Source organism: Rhipicephalus sanguineus, chromosome 11 (genome assembly GCF_013339695.2).
Source record: "Rhipicephalus sanguineus isolate Rsan-2018 chromosome 11, BIME_Rsan_1.4, whole genome shotgun sequence".
In the NCBI taxonomy this organism is placed as follows: Eukaryota; Metazoa; Arthropoda; class Arachnida; order Ixodida; family Ixodidae; genus Rhipicephalus; species Rhipicephalus sanguineus.
In genome coordinates, this window is record NC_051186.1 from 62229625 (window position 1) to 62244567 (window position 14943).

General features: G+C 46.3%; 1 protein-coding gene across 2 annotated transcripts in view; it reads left to right on the forward strand.

Annotated features, from left to right (window-relative positions):
• Positions 1 to 343: 343 nt before the first annotated feature.
• Positions 344 to 14943, forward strand: part of LOC119373280 (uncharacterized) — a 38437-nt gene continuing 23837 nt past the window's right edge. The window contains exon 1 of one of the 2 annotated variants that reach the window (XM_037643302.1): positions 344 to 411. In XM_037643302.1, coding sequence (XP_037499230.1) covers positions 394 to 411 — 18 coding nt within the window. In that variant the 5' untranslated portion in view covers positions 344 to 393. Of the gene's footprint in view, positions 412 to 8436; positions 8560 to 14943 lie in introns of those variants that run through there. The other variant, XM_037643301.1, reaches the window with a different exon arrangement.

Here is a 14943-nt window from a genome sequence, read left to right on the forward strand (position 1 = left end):
CAAGTTATGCTGGGATGTTATATATCGTCCAATATAACTTTTAAGTTCAGCAAGAACCACCTTCCTTGTCCCTGTTTATTTCGCGCAGTTCTTTGTTGTCATGGGCTACCAACTCACCCAACGCGCAGCCCTTCTAACCAGAGAGACTGTGAAAAATAGAATGCCATGTGTCACAGACAACACGAACAATTTTATATAAGACATCCAGATGTCCGCACATCAACACATAAATACGGACCTTCAGGTCGAACAGCTGCGTGTATGTTGCTTGAACTCCAAGAGCTGACCATCATGTTCAAGCATTTTGTTCTTGTTTTAGTAACCGTAGCCTTGGTCAAACGCTGTCATGCAAGCACTGATGGCTGCCGCTGCAACAAGTGTCCTCCCAGCTCAATGAATCTGATGCTTAAGGTAAATGTACTTCCTTCTTTCGATAAACACCTGCTTCTTCAAAATCAGGGTTATTATTGTTAGCAAACTATCTCAGATATTTTATGTATTTTTGTTCTGATTTGAAAATAATACGTTAATCTTCTACTACACTCTCTGCTCTCGTCTTCGTATACCCACATAAAACTAGTGTTTTTTTAGCACCAGCCTCCAGAGGGTGTGTGTGTTCAAAGGTAAACTAAACAGTCAATACAAGGCGGCATTTAAGCACGCGTGAATCAAGCTCAGAATAAGAAATAGAAAACGCATATTATAAATATTGTAGCAGAGCTGCTATGCCCGCCATTTGCCAGTTTCGCGATTTAGACACAAAACAATAATGATCATGCCGGCGCGCACTCTGTTTATCTATTTCGTGTTGTGTTTTACTCCCCGAACACGTGCGACCGGCGTGGGTTGTAATAACTCAGATGGGTGAGTACATGGAGGGAGAGACAGAAAAAAAATAGAAAGAGACAAATAGACTGAAAGAAAGGGAAGAATGAGAAAAAGATAGAAAGAGAGAGAATACACAGGAAAAAAAAGAGAATTAAACAGACACAAAAACGACGTAGGAAAACAGAGATCAAGAGAGTAAAAGAAAGAAAGGGAGAAAGGGCGGAAAAGAAAGAAATATACGCAAACAGAGACAAAAACAGGTTTTGATAAATTGCTACAACCTTTCATTTATCAAATAATGCTACAACCTTTAATTTATGTTCATCGTACATTCACGTCGCGCAATGCCAAATTTGGTATATATCAAACTTGGGAAAGGGCCTCGAGCGCACAATGAGTGTGGAATGTAAGTCATGCCGTACCTGAAATACATCCTAATATTTTTATGCTACAACCCTTTATTTATATTCATCCTACATTAACGTGAGCGCATACCAAATTTGGTATATATCAATCTAGAGAGACGGCTTCGAGCGCACCATGAGCGTGGCATGTAAGTCATGGCGTACTTGGCATGAATATCCTAATTTCTACGTTACGACCTGTCGTTTATGCTCGTCATGCAGTGAAGTCGCACAATACCAATTTTGGTATATATCAGTTCGCAAAAGCGGCCTTGAGCGCACCAGGAGCGTAGCATTTGAATCATGCCGTACATGACATGCATGTCATAATTTGTTACAACGTTTAGTTTATGCTCGTCATGCAGTCATGTCAAGCCATACGAATTTCAATAAATATCAAGCTAGCGAAGCGGTCTCGAGCACACTATCAGCGTGGCATGTACGTCAGGCCGTACGTGGCATGCACGTCATGATTGTCGCGTTACAATCTGCCATTTGAGTTCGTGAAACAGTCATGCCATGCCATGAAAAAGTCAGTTTCGCTTCAATGGCGAAGCTATGAGTGCGATAGCAAGAAATTGGAATGTCACAGGAAGAACGGCAATCAGCTAGAAACTTGCTACGCGCTGCTCAGGCGCAAATGACACAGGAAAAGAAAACATACGAGGCGAGGGCGAAATAATAACTATCACGGCTTGACACTTACAGCGCGCTACTCAAACACAAAGAAGGATAGATAGATAGATAGATAGATAGATAGATAGATAGATAGATAGATAGATAGATAGATAGATAGATAGATAGATAGATAGATAGATAGATAGATAGATAGATAGATAGATAGATAGATAGATAGATAGATAGATAGATAGATAGATAGATAGATAGATAGATAGATAGATAGATAGATAGATAGATAGATAGATAGACGGCGTTTGTGCTGTCCTGACTTCCTTCTTGTGTCCGTGTTTGCACGCCCTGTCTTTTTACAATGAATACTTACCAACTAGCTCAGCTCTCTGTTATTAAAATTTGCGTAGCTTGCCCAACAAGCGCAATGCTAAAGCGACAGCGGAGCTGTTGGGCACCTAGGTAGTCCTGGCTGTTGCTCTTTTGCTAAGTTTTGCAAATTTTCTCTTCCTTCCTCTATTTCTTATCGTCTTTCTCTTCTCTCTGTTCTTGTGTCTGCCGTTTTGTCTCTGTTTATTTCTATTTCTTTCTCTCTCTCTCTGTGTCTACCAGTTTCGTTCTTTTTCTCGGTCTTTCTATCATTCTTTCTCTCTCTCTGTTTTCTCGCCTCGTCTTTCTTTCGATCTGTTTCACTCACTATCCATTTCTTTCCCTCTACTTTTCGCATTCAATTTCTCCTTCATTCTCTATCTGCATTCGTTCTCTCTGTTTCTCTCTTTCTCTTTTTTTTAGATGCTATGCTTTACTCTATTCCCTCGTAATTAGCCACCTCCTCCCCCTAACATCTGTTCACCACAGCCTCACTTCTCCTTCCTATCCATTTCCTATAGTACACTATAAAAGGCTATAATATGCTCTGTTAGCGTACCCGTATAACCGAGTGTTTAAGACACTCGCCTTCCGCTCCTGCGTAGGCGGGTTCGAATCTCGTCTCGCGAAGAAATTCTTTCCCCAGAATTTCTTTCTTTCTCTACCTCTATTTTTCTCTCTTTATCTGTAGCTCTCTCTTTTTCTCTCTATCTGCACTTGTTTCGCGCATAAAGTTATTCCATCCCGTCCCAGAAAAATCGGCGCATGTTTTCTGGGAGCTAAGCAGAAGATGAAGAAGAACACGACGATGATGAAGAGGATGAAGAGAGTGCGTGCCTGTTCATGATGATGATCATTTCTGTTCGCAGCCCACGGACTAACGGCCGTCTTAACCAGCTCCACTGTTAGAACTTCTGATAGGTTTTTGGGATTATCAAAAAAAAGAAGTTTAAGACACCTATGGCTCCAGCCTTTTTTGTAGATCTCTGTCGCTTTACCATTAGATATGTAAAGTGCTTGTTGTCTCGCATTTATGAAAATGAATGCAAGAACACACACTTGCATAAGTGGCAAATGAGTGATGGAGAAAGAAATGTAGAACCGTAAATTTAAACATTAAGATACGTAAATATGTAGATATTGAAGATATTGAAATAAATAATATGAGGTTTAAATATTAGCCCATACAAGGAGCGGAACAGCGAATAAGATGGGAACAGTTAGAAGAGGGAAGTTAAAAATATCAGCTTATGTTGGAAAGATGGCCTTTCCCATGTAATATATATGGCTTATTCCAGGAAGGGGGTTTTTGCATGAGGATTAGAGAAACGTGTGTGATTGTGTGTGTGTGTGTGTGTGTGTGTGTGTGTGTGTGTGTGTGTGTGTGTGTGTGTGTGTGTGTGTGTGTGTGTGTGTGTGCGTGCGTGTGTGTGTGTGTGTGTGTGTGTGTGCGCGTGCGCGTGCGCGCGCGTGCGTGCGTGCGTGCGTGCGTGCGTGCGTGCGTGCGTGCGTGTAACCCACAACGAAAATAAATCCGAAGCCAATTGTTGCGAAGCGCGCTACTGGGTTTACCCTGAAGTGCAATAGCGGTACAAGAAACTCCGACGTGCATCAGGGTGTCTAATATCACCCGCGAAAGGGCGCAATGGGCAATGGGCGCGCTCGGCGCGCTCATCTTCCGGCGGAATTGAGATGCACGCCTCCACCATGTACATTGGCTTGGAGGGTGTGGCCACCCGTGCTCGCGCCTATCTATTGAGGGTAGATTGGAGAATGGCTTGCTTGTCGTGTTTTATCTGCAATGTTTACGTTGAAGCTATATACCGCATGAAAGTCACTTCGCTCGCCGCAGTGGCCGTGTTTGCGACAGAAATGCGCTGCTAGCTAGAAGAGCCAGAGTAGGGAGGAGGTAGTTGGCCGCACATAGTCCACACTTGCAGCGCGCTTCTCAACGGCAAAAAAAGGACGCACGAAACGTAGACACACGCATACACATGACGAGCGCGAACTAACAAATGTGGCATTTGCTAGTACACATTCGTCCAATGCGTACCCGAATGTTGTTTGCGTGCATCCTTCTTTGCGTTTGAGTATTGAGCGGTGGCAGTTATGGCTCATTCACACTGGGGAATCCGCCGGCCACAGCGACCAGAATTCTCGTGCCGCCAAAACTCAGCATTGTTCACACTACTTACCAAGCACACCGCCGAAATTTGGGCGCCTAGTTGTCATCGTTCCTTCGCGCGAAGGAACGCTGGCATCGACGCGCTCTGCGTTGTCTTCGCGTTTCGTTATGGCGAAGCGCATAAACAGGAGCAGGGTAGTCGAACTGATGGGCCTGCTGGAAAGAAACTTTCTGGTGAAGTCTGACGAGGAGAAACATGTATTCGCCGAGCAAGAAACGACGCAAGCAGTTTTGGCTCGTCCTTATTTGCAAGACGCGAGGAGCTTGGTCGACCCGAGATAATGCTACCCGTTCTGCGAGATCGCTATGGTGTATTCCAAAGATGCTAATCGCGGCAACACTTGACAGTTCTCGAGAACTACATGATGATTACGAAAGACTTCGCTGTCACTACGGGCTTCGACAACTCCGATATTACAAGCGCGACACCATTTTTCGAATGTTCGACTCGCGTTCCGATTGGTTCGCGGCGAGGGAATCCGGCGGGTGCTGCCGCAAAAATTGGTCCTCGACCGATCGGCGCGGAAAGGGCTTTTCCGACGGATCTCGCTGCCGCTGAAGCGGATTCCGCGCGCTCTCGCCGCCGAATGTCTCAGTGTGAACGCGCCATTAGTTCGCTCTCATCCTGTGTATACCTGCGTTTCCTTTTCGCGCGTCTTTTTTTTTGTGTGTTTCAGCAGCGCACTCCAAATTTCCAGCTGCTATACTTTCTGCGTATTGAGTTCAGTTGAAGCAACTTTATTTGCCCAGCGGTTATTGCTACTGGTGCCCTGGTCTAGGCTGCCAGGGGTCCGACGCTCGAGGAACGTCTTCCGAGGTCCTCGGTGCTCGCCCTGGCCCGCTGGACGGCGCACCGTTGATCTTCGGAGGCCTCGAATACGAGGGCGGCATGCCATCGCTCGGCCCCTCGACATTTCAATTTGTTGCTATTGCATTTACTGTTTCGCCCTTGCGGAGAAATTGGGACTTTTAATCTAAAATATTGTATTCATTTTCCCCCACACCCCTCCAAAGGCGTTCTGCACCTTACTTGGTTTTGCAGCGCCTTCGTTTCGACCCACATTTGACCAAGCGACGATGCCATGTGAAGACCTCATCACATGGCGGCACGTTATGTGGCGACATGGTGACGTCTTGATGACGTCACACGCTTCGGCAATCTGTAATGTCATCATGACGTCATATGGTGATGGCATCTCGTGATGAAGACTTTTTTTGCATCACGCGTGTTGACGCCGACGCCACGGAACGACGAGGCATATAAGGCTTTCGCCTTAGTAAAAATAGATATCTAAAATATAGACTATAGCATAGAAGGAGACAAGGACATAAAGTAGGAAGAATAACAGCTTGTATTTTTCGCACAAACCATTTGCAAAAGAAATAGGCTACTCTCGATAGCGTGAAGTGCGCGAATAGGCGGAACGTCAAAGAGATCGGAAACACAGTTGCGTGAGGGCCTGTAGGTCAGTGTGACGCACTTTGGCCATCTTGCCATTTTAAGAGAGAACGAAAAATTCATTGCCACCGTGCGCTGTCTTGTAAGCACATCTGCGCCCACCAACAAAAAGTGTGATTTGTTGTCAACTTTAGTTCATTTCATTTTATGTCATTATCATATACTACAACTAATGACAACAATTCACGGCTCCTATGCTTTCCCTGGCCTAATTGCCCGTTGGACACAAAATATATGGGACACATTTACGTAATCTGCGTGGCTTATAAGGCAAAATACGGGCGAATATCGCACAACGACAAAATCACAAAATCACATATTGTGGGGCTGTGAAGGCTTTCCTCCCCCCAGAACGCTCCTGCCAGCTCGCTCACAGTCAACGTGGGAGGAGCTTATTAAAACTCCCATTAAGGAAACGCAGCTAGCTATTGCTGCCTGGGCCGAAAGGGTCGCTGCCCACGTGGAGCCACCCTGAGGACCGCACCATATGTGTAAATAATGTTGATTCCTCCTGACTGCCAGCTCCTAGGAATTGGTTGCAAAATTCAGGAACAAATTTAGGCGCTCATATGCCTACTAGTCATTGGTTCACATCCCAGTATATTGAACTATGTGTGATCCTTCGATCTGTATGAATGACATTTACGTATTTCGCAGTTTTTACTATCATCGTCATTACCATTTGTTATTGCGATAGCTATTATATGGCCACTCTCGGCTGGTTTTTACTGTCGCCGCCGCCGTCATGTACCAGATATGTATATTTATGCATATATAAATAAAAGCCACAAAGAAAAATAAATAAGAAAACATTTCCGAAGTGCGCCACCGGGATTCGAGCCTTCGACTCATCGCTCTGCAGCGGGCTGCTTTAAACAACTCGGCCACGTGCCACCGGTTGTTCAACATAACAACGGCGAGCTGTTTATATACTCATTTAACGCTAACGGCACGAAGAGCTCGGAGTCGCTCCAGTGTGTGCACATGGCCTCCGAGATTAGCCGGCGGCGCGCCGCGCCGCCCGCAAATCTCGGAGGCCATGGTGTGCAGTATCACCCGCGACATCGCCCGAAGGGCGCGCTTTAAAGCAACGCTCCTACATTTTCCTTTAGACGCGCACTAAAAAGTAGTCCATTTCTGTAGGCATTGACGATGTGGAACGCTTAGTAAACGATGCGTCGAACGCCACCGCTCGGTAGGAGACGCGGAGGGGTCACTCCGCGCGCCGCACTTTTAAAGAAATAGAAGTCTAACCCCCGTATTCAAAAACGCTCCTCGACTTGAGCTTCACTTGCCACCGCCTTCAACGCGTTTCGAACGCGCTGCCTTTAGGCGGTGCCATAGAGTTTCCTAAAATGACCTAGAGGGAACTCTGGCGCTGCGATCGTTCAGCCACCATGGGAATGATGGGTAGTACACGGATTTGCCTAGTCTTCGTGCTTGTGAGCTTCGAACGCACTTGTGGCTTTGTTTATTGCTATGTTTTGGTTTTCTTTCGGATAAAAGAATGGATCGTTGTGAACTTCGTGACCAGATTTGAATCGGTGAGCCTAAACAAGTTAAAGTGGCGAAGTGAAACTGCTGACTTTTGCTGAACTTCATTTTGCGACGAAGCGGATGCAGGCGACGCGGAGCCAAACGGAGCCGAAAGAACGAAGTTTAGACAAATCCGCGTACTACCCATGATTCCCATGCTGGCTGAAGCGCGAAGCATTGCAGCTCCCATAGACACTAGCGCCAGAGTTCCCTCTAGTAAGTATTGTAGGAAACTCTATGGGCGTTGCCAAGGCAGCACAAACGCGTTTCGAACGCGCTCCCTTGAGGCGGTGGCAAGTCAAGTTCAAGTCAAGGAGCGTTTCTGAATGCGGGGGTAAGAGCTTTGGGTTGTAGCGCGTTGCTCAAACACGAAGTAACAACCCTACCATTCAACCAACCAGCCATATGCGTTCTTTATAATTGTCCTTCTTTGCGTTTGAACAGTGCGCTGCAAGTGTCGAATTGTGACCGTTGTTAGTTCGCGGTCGTCATATATGTGTTCTCGCTAGTCATGGCTGAATAGCGAAAAAAAAACACGGACAAGGTAGAGACGACAGACAGGACGGAGCGCTCCGTCCAGTCTGTCGTCTCTATCTTGTATGTGGTTTCTTCGCGCTATTCAGTCATGTTTGCAGTTAATACGCACCAACTAGCCCAACTCACGTCTCTAATTATTCTCGCCAGTCATTTGCGCTCGAGCGGCGCCATACAAGCATCGAGGTGCTTGCCGTTCTTCGTGTCACATTCTAATATATTGCTATCGCATGCATTGCTTCGCCATTGCGGCGAAACTGTGACTTTTACACTTGTTCTGCAGAGTCAATGTCGATGTAAGCACGTGTTCTTGCTTCGTTACATGTAGCGAGAGCCAACTGTTAAAAATTGAAGGTCATACGTCATAAATGGCACAAACAATTGTATGAAGGAATACACGGACGTCCATACAGCCATGTATAAGTAAATACACGTCTTCAGATCTAGCAGCTCAATGTACGTTTCTTTAAATCTGAAAGATGACCGCCACGTTGACACGTTTCGTTGTTGCTTTATCATGTATAGCCGCGGTCAAGCACTGTAACGCAAAAGATTGCACTCAGTATCGCCGCTGCCCTCCCTGTCTTCCCAGCTCAATGAACGGGCTGCTCAGGGTAAATACATTACCTTCTTTCGATAAGCAACTTCTTCAAAACAACATAGTTGTTATATAGGTAAACTATCTCAAATATTTTACGTATTTTATGTATTTTAAAATAATACGTAATTCTTCTGCCTTCCGCGATCGTCTACGTCTACCGACATCAAACTATTGGTTTATAAATGAAGCCTTCGAGGGATACCCATCTTGGTGGAAAGAGTTAGTGAATGAAGAGACGAGGATGCCGACCACAAGAGTATAAACAATGTATTGGCTAATAATCATGGTGTAGCGCTAACGGATAACAAAGACACTAAAACACGCAACACAGGCTCTATTTACAACGTTGATGCAAAATTGACGAGAAACGGAAAACCTTGGAGGACGCTTGTGCTTCGCGTTCAAGAGTTTAACGCGATAGCGTAATCGGGCCCCGTGCGCATCGCCTTCTCAAATGCTAGCCTGGTTTCGGTTCTCGGTGCGTGCATCAACCGTACCGTAAAGAAACGAACGATTGTGCGCGTAACATTGGCCGTTTCAAAGTAATGTAGAATGCGTACTGCAAATACAGTTGTTGACTGCCCATTAGGGCAAAACTATTTTTTTTGCAAATTGGCGAAGGGCCTGTGGGAACAGGCAGGAAGATGTCGATGCTGTGAGACAACAAATTATTTATTCCGTCTGGAACCATTTTACAGAGACGCGAACAAGAACACGCGCGACAGTCTCGTGCTGGTAGCTTCGTCGTCGTCGTCTTTTCCTGGTTGGATTCTTGTAGGCCGCGCTAGAGCGCTACAGGGCCCTCCTTCTAGCGAAGAAGTCGCGGGTTTGTTGCAGGTGGCCAGGGGCGGACCGTTGAGCCGTAAAGTGCACGCGGCAAATATGGCAGTCCCAAGTGGTTGTAAGATGCGACGTTGTCGGTGTGTCGGTGTCCAAGTGCGCAGGCTTGAGTCGGTCGAAGGCAACAGTATCGGTCCCGGCCGTTGATCAGCAGACGGAAGTGTTTAGGTGTGTGGTTGACGACCTTAAACGGGCCATTATACAATGGCTGCAAAGGAGGCCTCACGGCATAGTGTCGCACAAAAACGTACTTGCAGTGCCGGAGCTCGGGACTGACAGGCACACCACGAGATGTTCGTTGTTGTGGAGGCAGAACCACGGTACACATAGCGTTGCGTAGATTGTATGCATAGTCGGAAACGTCTGCATGCACGCAGAGCAGTTCCTGGTCAATTCTTGAGTGACCAGGAAGAAATAGCATGGAAATAGCACGGCGCTATCGTAGAATACCTGCTTGAAACACAGACGGCCTGGGTCCGATTCTCATCTGAAGCCGAAGATTTTTAATATTTATTTTATTTGCATCTTTCTCGATTTTTCGGTCACATAGAAGATGATTATGTTTCGCTCACAACCAGCGACGCGGACTCCGGCGCCGACACCAAAACACAAATTTTTGCGAAACGAGCTCTTTAACGCTTTCGCGTTAATACGTATTGTTACGACCGGCTCTAGAATTGGTTATTGGCAGGCGCCATTGTGCGTGATCCTGTCAATCAGGCCTGTCAATCAGAAGGTTTCCCCACAAGTTGGCGCTTGGCGCGGAGGCAGAGAGCACCGCATTTTTATGGAGAATGCGTATGCTCGCGTGATGGCGCGAGCGTGGAATGCCGCCGTAGAAGGGTTCCGAGCGCAACATCGACGCACTCTCAGACACCCCTTTCTGGCGCGGTGTTATCGGCATGGGACAGCATTTCTGGAGAGGTTCTCACCGAACCACCCCATCCTTTAACCTGAACGCAGACACGAAAGTTTGTACGTGCTCGAGTAAGCTGTATCCATCTTCCCCGAGGTCAACGACACCTGACCCCTCCCCTTTCTGACATCCTCATCGCTGACGTTCAGTATTCAAGTCACCGGGTCATGGCGCATGAATGGTGCACTGGTGTTCCCCAATTGTACTTCTCGATCTACGAGTAGGTTGTGTGATTTTTTGCCTCGTTTGTGGAGGCCGGCCGCCGTGACGGCAAGTCACCGGTTTGGCGGGAGCTGCGAACACCGGTTTTCGAGTGCCCAGGTTTTATCTGACTTGGGGCTATGTAAGCCGAAGACTTGTGTACAAAAGTATCTTGTTAATCCCCTCGGAGTTCTCTCTTGTAAAAATATGTATGTAAACCTCTGAGCGCCTCTTCTCTCCGCAAAAGATGGGTCCGGCGACGGGGCCAGCTACCAAAAGGAGACCGGCCGGAGCCAATCCGCAACAATATGCACCGCTCCAAATACGCAAGCGCGCAAGTGGCATCCGCAAGGATGCAGGGGGTGCTAGACAGTGATAACAATGCGGTTGCACGCCATCGTTTGCAGAAATTTCGACAATCAGACATCATGATAATCAACGCACACGTGAGATCGCCTTCGATGCAAGCTATGGAAGCAAGGAAATATGCGCCTTTCTTTTGGAGCATATCACGAGGAATGCAGTGGACCAAATCTCGTGATGCTTCGCTAGACTTGATTGTAGACACGAATAACAAATTTACAAAACATAGATGACAGCAATTGAGACGCACTAGGAAGTAAGTTTTATTTCACATCAATGACAAATCTACAACCTTAAAAAGCACCGCGTGGTACCGAAGCTTAGTTGCTGGCGCTCCTATTTTTTGTCTTCTAAATTTCCTCACTTTGTTATTTGGCGCTTCAGTAGTGATGTAGAACCATCGGTTAATTGACTATCGATAGCAGCGATAACTTTTTTTTGAAACTGTCGACAGTGTTAAGAAACTATCGATAGTATTATCGATAGTGCGATTGATGGTACCATTGGTAGTATTACACTAAAAGCTTGTTAATTCAGAACTTGTTAATTCCACGCTTGTTTATTCAGAAAATTGCATAATTCAGACGTGTTGTCTGGCCCCGGCGAGCATATGCATTGTTTAATGACATCAAAGTCTCGTTAATTCGGTCATATTTGGCCGCAAACCAGTTCATTAGTACGGCCCTCGGAGCGCACCTAGCGCGAAGCACGGAAGTATGCGACGCTAAAGAGCAAAAACAGTGTTCGAAGACACCCGAAACTAGGGGTCACTGTCCGCATCGCTATCTTCTTCAGTTAGTGACATCAGGGTGACCACGGTTCTGTCCACATGCGGATGCGGCACACAGCAGCTTCGCTTTAACTTGATTCAGCGCGCGCGCAATTTCACAAAACTCAAACATGACGGAAGCTGTTGAAGAGCTTTCTGCCGCAGTCAGCTTTCTTACATAAATCTCGCTTGCAACATCGCGATGAACGAACTTGCAGCTGTAGGCCATTTTATATGTGAAAAAAACTATCCTCACGAGCGTGTGGTTGCGGTGGTGGTGGCGGTACTTAATAAGAGAGGGGTGCAGAGCTATAGTTGCGGGCTATAGCCCGACACGCTTTGTGTCAGACTATAGTTTGGTACACCGTGTAGGAAGGAGAGGTGACTCGGCGCGACGAGCGAGCGTGGCGAAATTTTGTTCGGGTTCACATACTTGCTCGCAGGTGTCGCTATGCGAGTGGGTTCCGCTGACCACTAAGCGCATCCGTAGAATCCATACCGAAAACCGCCTCACTGCATTCCGGGCACTTCTTGCGCTGCTTTTTGAAAGGCGCGGCGTGGCTGTGTCTCTGAGCAGGGCTCTTTCGCTTTCTTTCCCTCTTTCGACCTTTCCCTCTTAGGCGGCCTTCAACTATAGTAGGCACTGGACCTATACAGAGAAATGCTTTCGGGGCGTGTGAACAAAGACACTCTCACTGTAGAGAGCATCCCATATTTTGGTCACCAGATGCGGCTCGAAGCATTGGCGTGCGCAGGGATCCCCATCAGAGGGGGCGAAGGTTCATCGAAGCGCCACCCCCTTACTAAGTCAATGTATGGGCAGGCTTTGCACCTCCCTCCCGTCTTAGGGGACTAGGAGTGCAGACCCTCTCCCCTCCCCTCCCCCCGTGCGTACGCCTATGGCTCTAAGTGCCTTTCGCAGAGGTGGGCGGTAGATTGCAACATCTTTGCAAGGTATAGGAACCTTCAATAACCGAAGGCGCTCTTCTTTCGGCGCGGAAAACAATCAGAGTTTCTCAGTACACAACTTGTACTCCGTCGTGCAACATGGGGCGAAACACTTCTTGCCCATCGTTCCCTGAGCCCACACACCTGATGTAACTTAACAGGATGCAAGAAAACTTTCACGCAGTAGGAACAGTTTCACAAAACATGAGTATAGACGTTTCGATCTAAAGCGTGGCGTCGCCGACAGAGCGAAGTGAAGGGGCGCCCAGCAGTTTTTCACACGTTATACCGGCCCCCAAGCGCCGAGCGCCGTCTGGCTGAGCGAAGGGGAACCTGCAGAACTGTTCCACGCGGCTACTCGGCGGCGCTTCCGAGCCTATGTGTCATCTATCCTTCCTACACCATGGTCTCGTCCCGTGGTCGAACTGTGAACGAACTCGCAGGATGACGAAAATGCAGCTTTTACACTGCTCTTATGCAAAATAAGTACACGATTTAGGTATTCATAAAGAAAACGAAAGTTTCTCGATGTAACAGACAATTGTTTATTATTTTCTTCCTGCTTTCAGCATTCCGCATTCGGTTATTTCGGACATGTTGTCTGGTCCAGTGAAATCCGAATTAACGAGATTTTGCTGTACTACCAATACTGCTATCGATAGTGATGTGAACAAATATGCAGTTGTGGGCCGGTGTTATTGCCCAAATATTTGCGAAAGCCTCTTATAAGCGATACTCGGTTCGTTCAATTTAGGAGCAATTTTTTGCGAAGGAAATAAATTATATCCGACGCGAAAACGACGGAATATGTTCATCAATAAAGGCGTACTCCCAAGCAAACACTTACGCCTTCGAATTAACATACTCAGTTTTCGATATTTTCATTTAGAAATCCTAAAATGCAATATAAAGTTGAAGCCGCGCAGTTCCGGTACAACTGAGCAATTCAACTTAATTATCATGTATCAGTTGAGTATTCTTACGCAACCACACAAACATTTCAACTTTCTAGCCCTTCAGCCTGCTCCTCCGTCTCTATCATATACCACGCACTCGGGGAACCAAGTTTATTTTGCAATGGAGTTCGAGCGGTTGGCCTTATACTATTGTTATCTAATTCACTGTAGATAGCTCTATCAATAGCTCTCTTTACCATGGATAGTTCGATAGCTACTCAGCTGTCGATAATTATGAATAGTACCGTCGATAGCTCTGCCTCACTACGCTACAGTCAAACCTTGCGATGGCGAGCATCGAGAAAGCAAACCAACTAGCGTGCGTGCATCGACACACTCGCTCGGGATGCATCACGCGGCGTAAATTATTCCAAACAATTGTTTTGTCCTGTTTTTAGGCGCTTCAACATTTTCTTTGAATTGTTTTATTAACTTTAGAGTGATCACTTATTTTGTTCATATTATGTTGTTTATTGTCTCATTTCGAAAAGACTTCCCTGACGACAACGCACCAAATGTCACAAAATTGCTTATACCAAAAAGTTCTTAGTTTTATTTCTCTTATCAAGTTCTCCGACTTAGCAGCCAGCTGCCGACTTGTCTAAAACGTGCCATTTACGGTGAGTTTTTAGTTTGGAACTTCCGTATAAAGTTATATGATTTGACCTTTTTCAGAGCAATGTTTTAGCCTTCGCCGATGAGGAGTTCTGTCTACTAGACAGATAAACATACAGACCCTCTCACGAACTACGCTTGTATAACGCACACAGAGTAGTGATGCAGAACTATCGGTAAATTGACTATCGATAGTATCGATAGTTTTTTGAAACTATCGATACCGTAAAAAAACTGTATCGATAGCGCTACTATCGACAAACTATCGATAGTGTAATCGGTAGTACCATCGGTAATATTACTATAGCGATATTACTGCCACGCGGGTTTATTGCTTTGTTTTGACGTATTCGTGGGAGTACGTATTCGTTTTTCTCCTCTTCCTTCCTCTCTATTTCTCGTCTTTCTATTCCCCTTCCCCGATCGCCCAGTGTAGGGTAGCCAACCGGAAGTGTTTCTGGTTAACCTCCCTGCCTTCTCCTTTTCCTTTTTCCTTCCTTCCTTGACGTATTCGGATTTCACCCACAAAGACCTTTAGCAACGTTTGACGCAGACCGCGCCGTAATGTTTGAAAAGCTCCACAATTGTTTGAGATCATTCTGTTAAGATTACGCGATGGACGCCAATAGTAAAGTTTATTCGAGAGTTTCGACGAGCCCCAGCGGTAACGTTGGAAGGTTTCATGACTGATGTATGAAGGAGGAGTTCCACCGATGATCAAATTACTCGACGGCTGACAACTGCTCCCGCCGCTATCAGTGCGCAGCATCTATCGCTCGTATTTTGAGT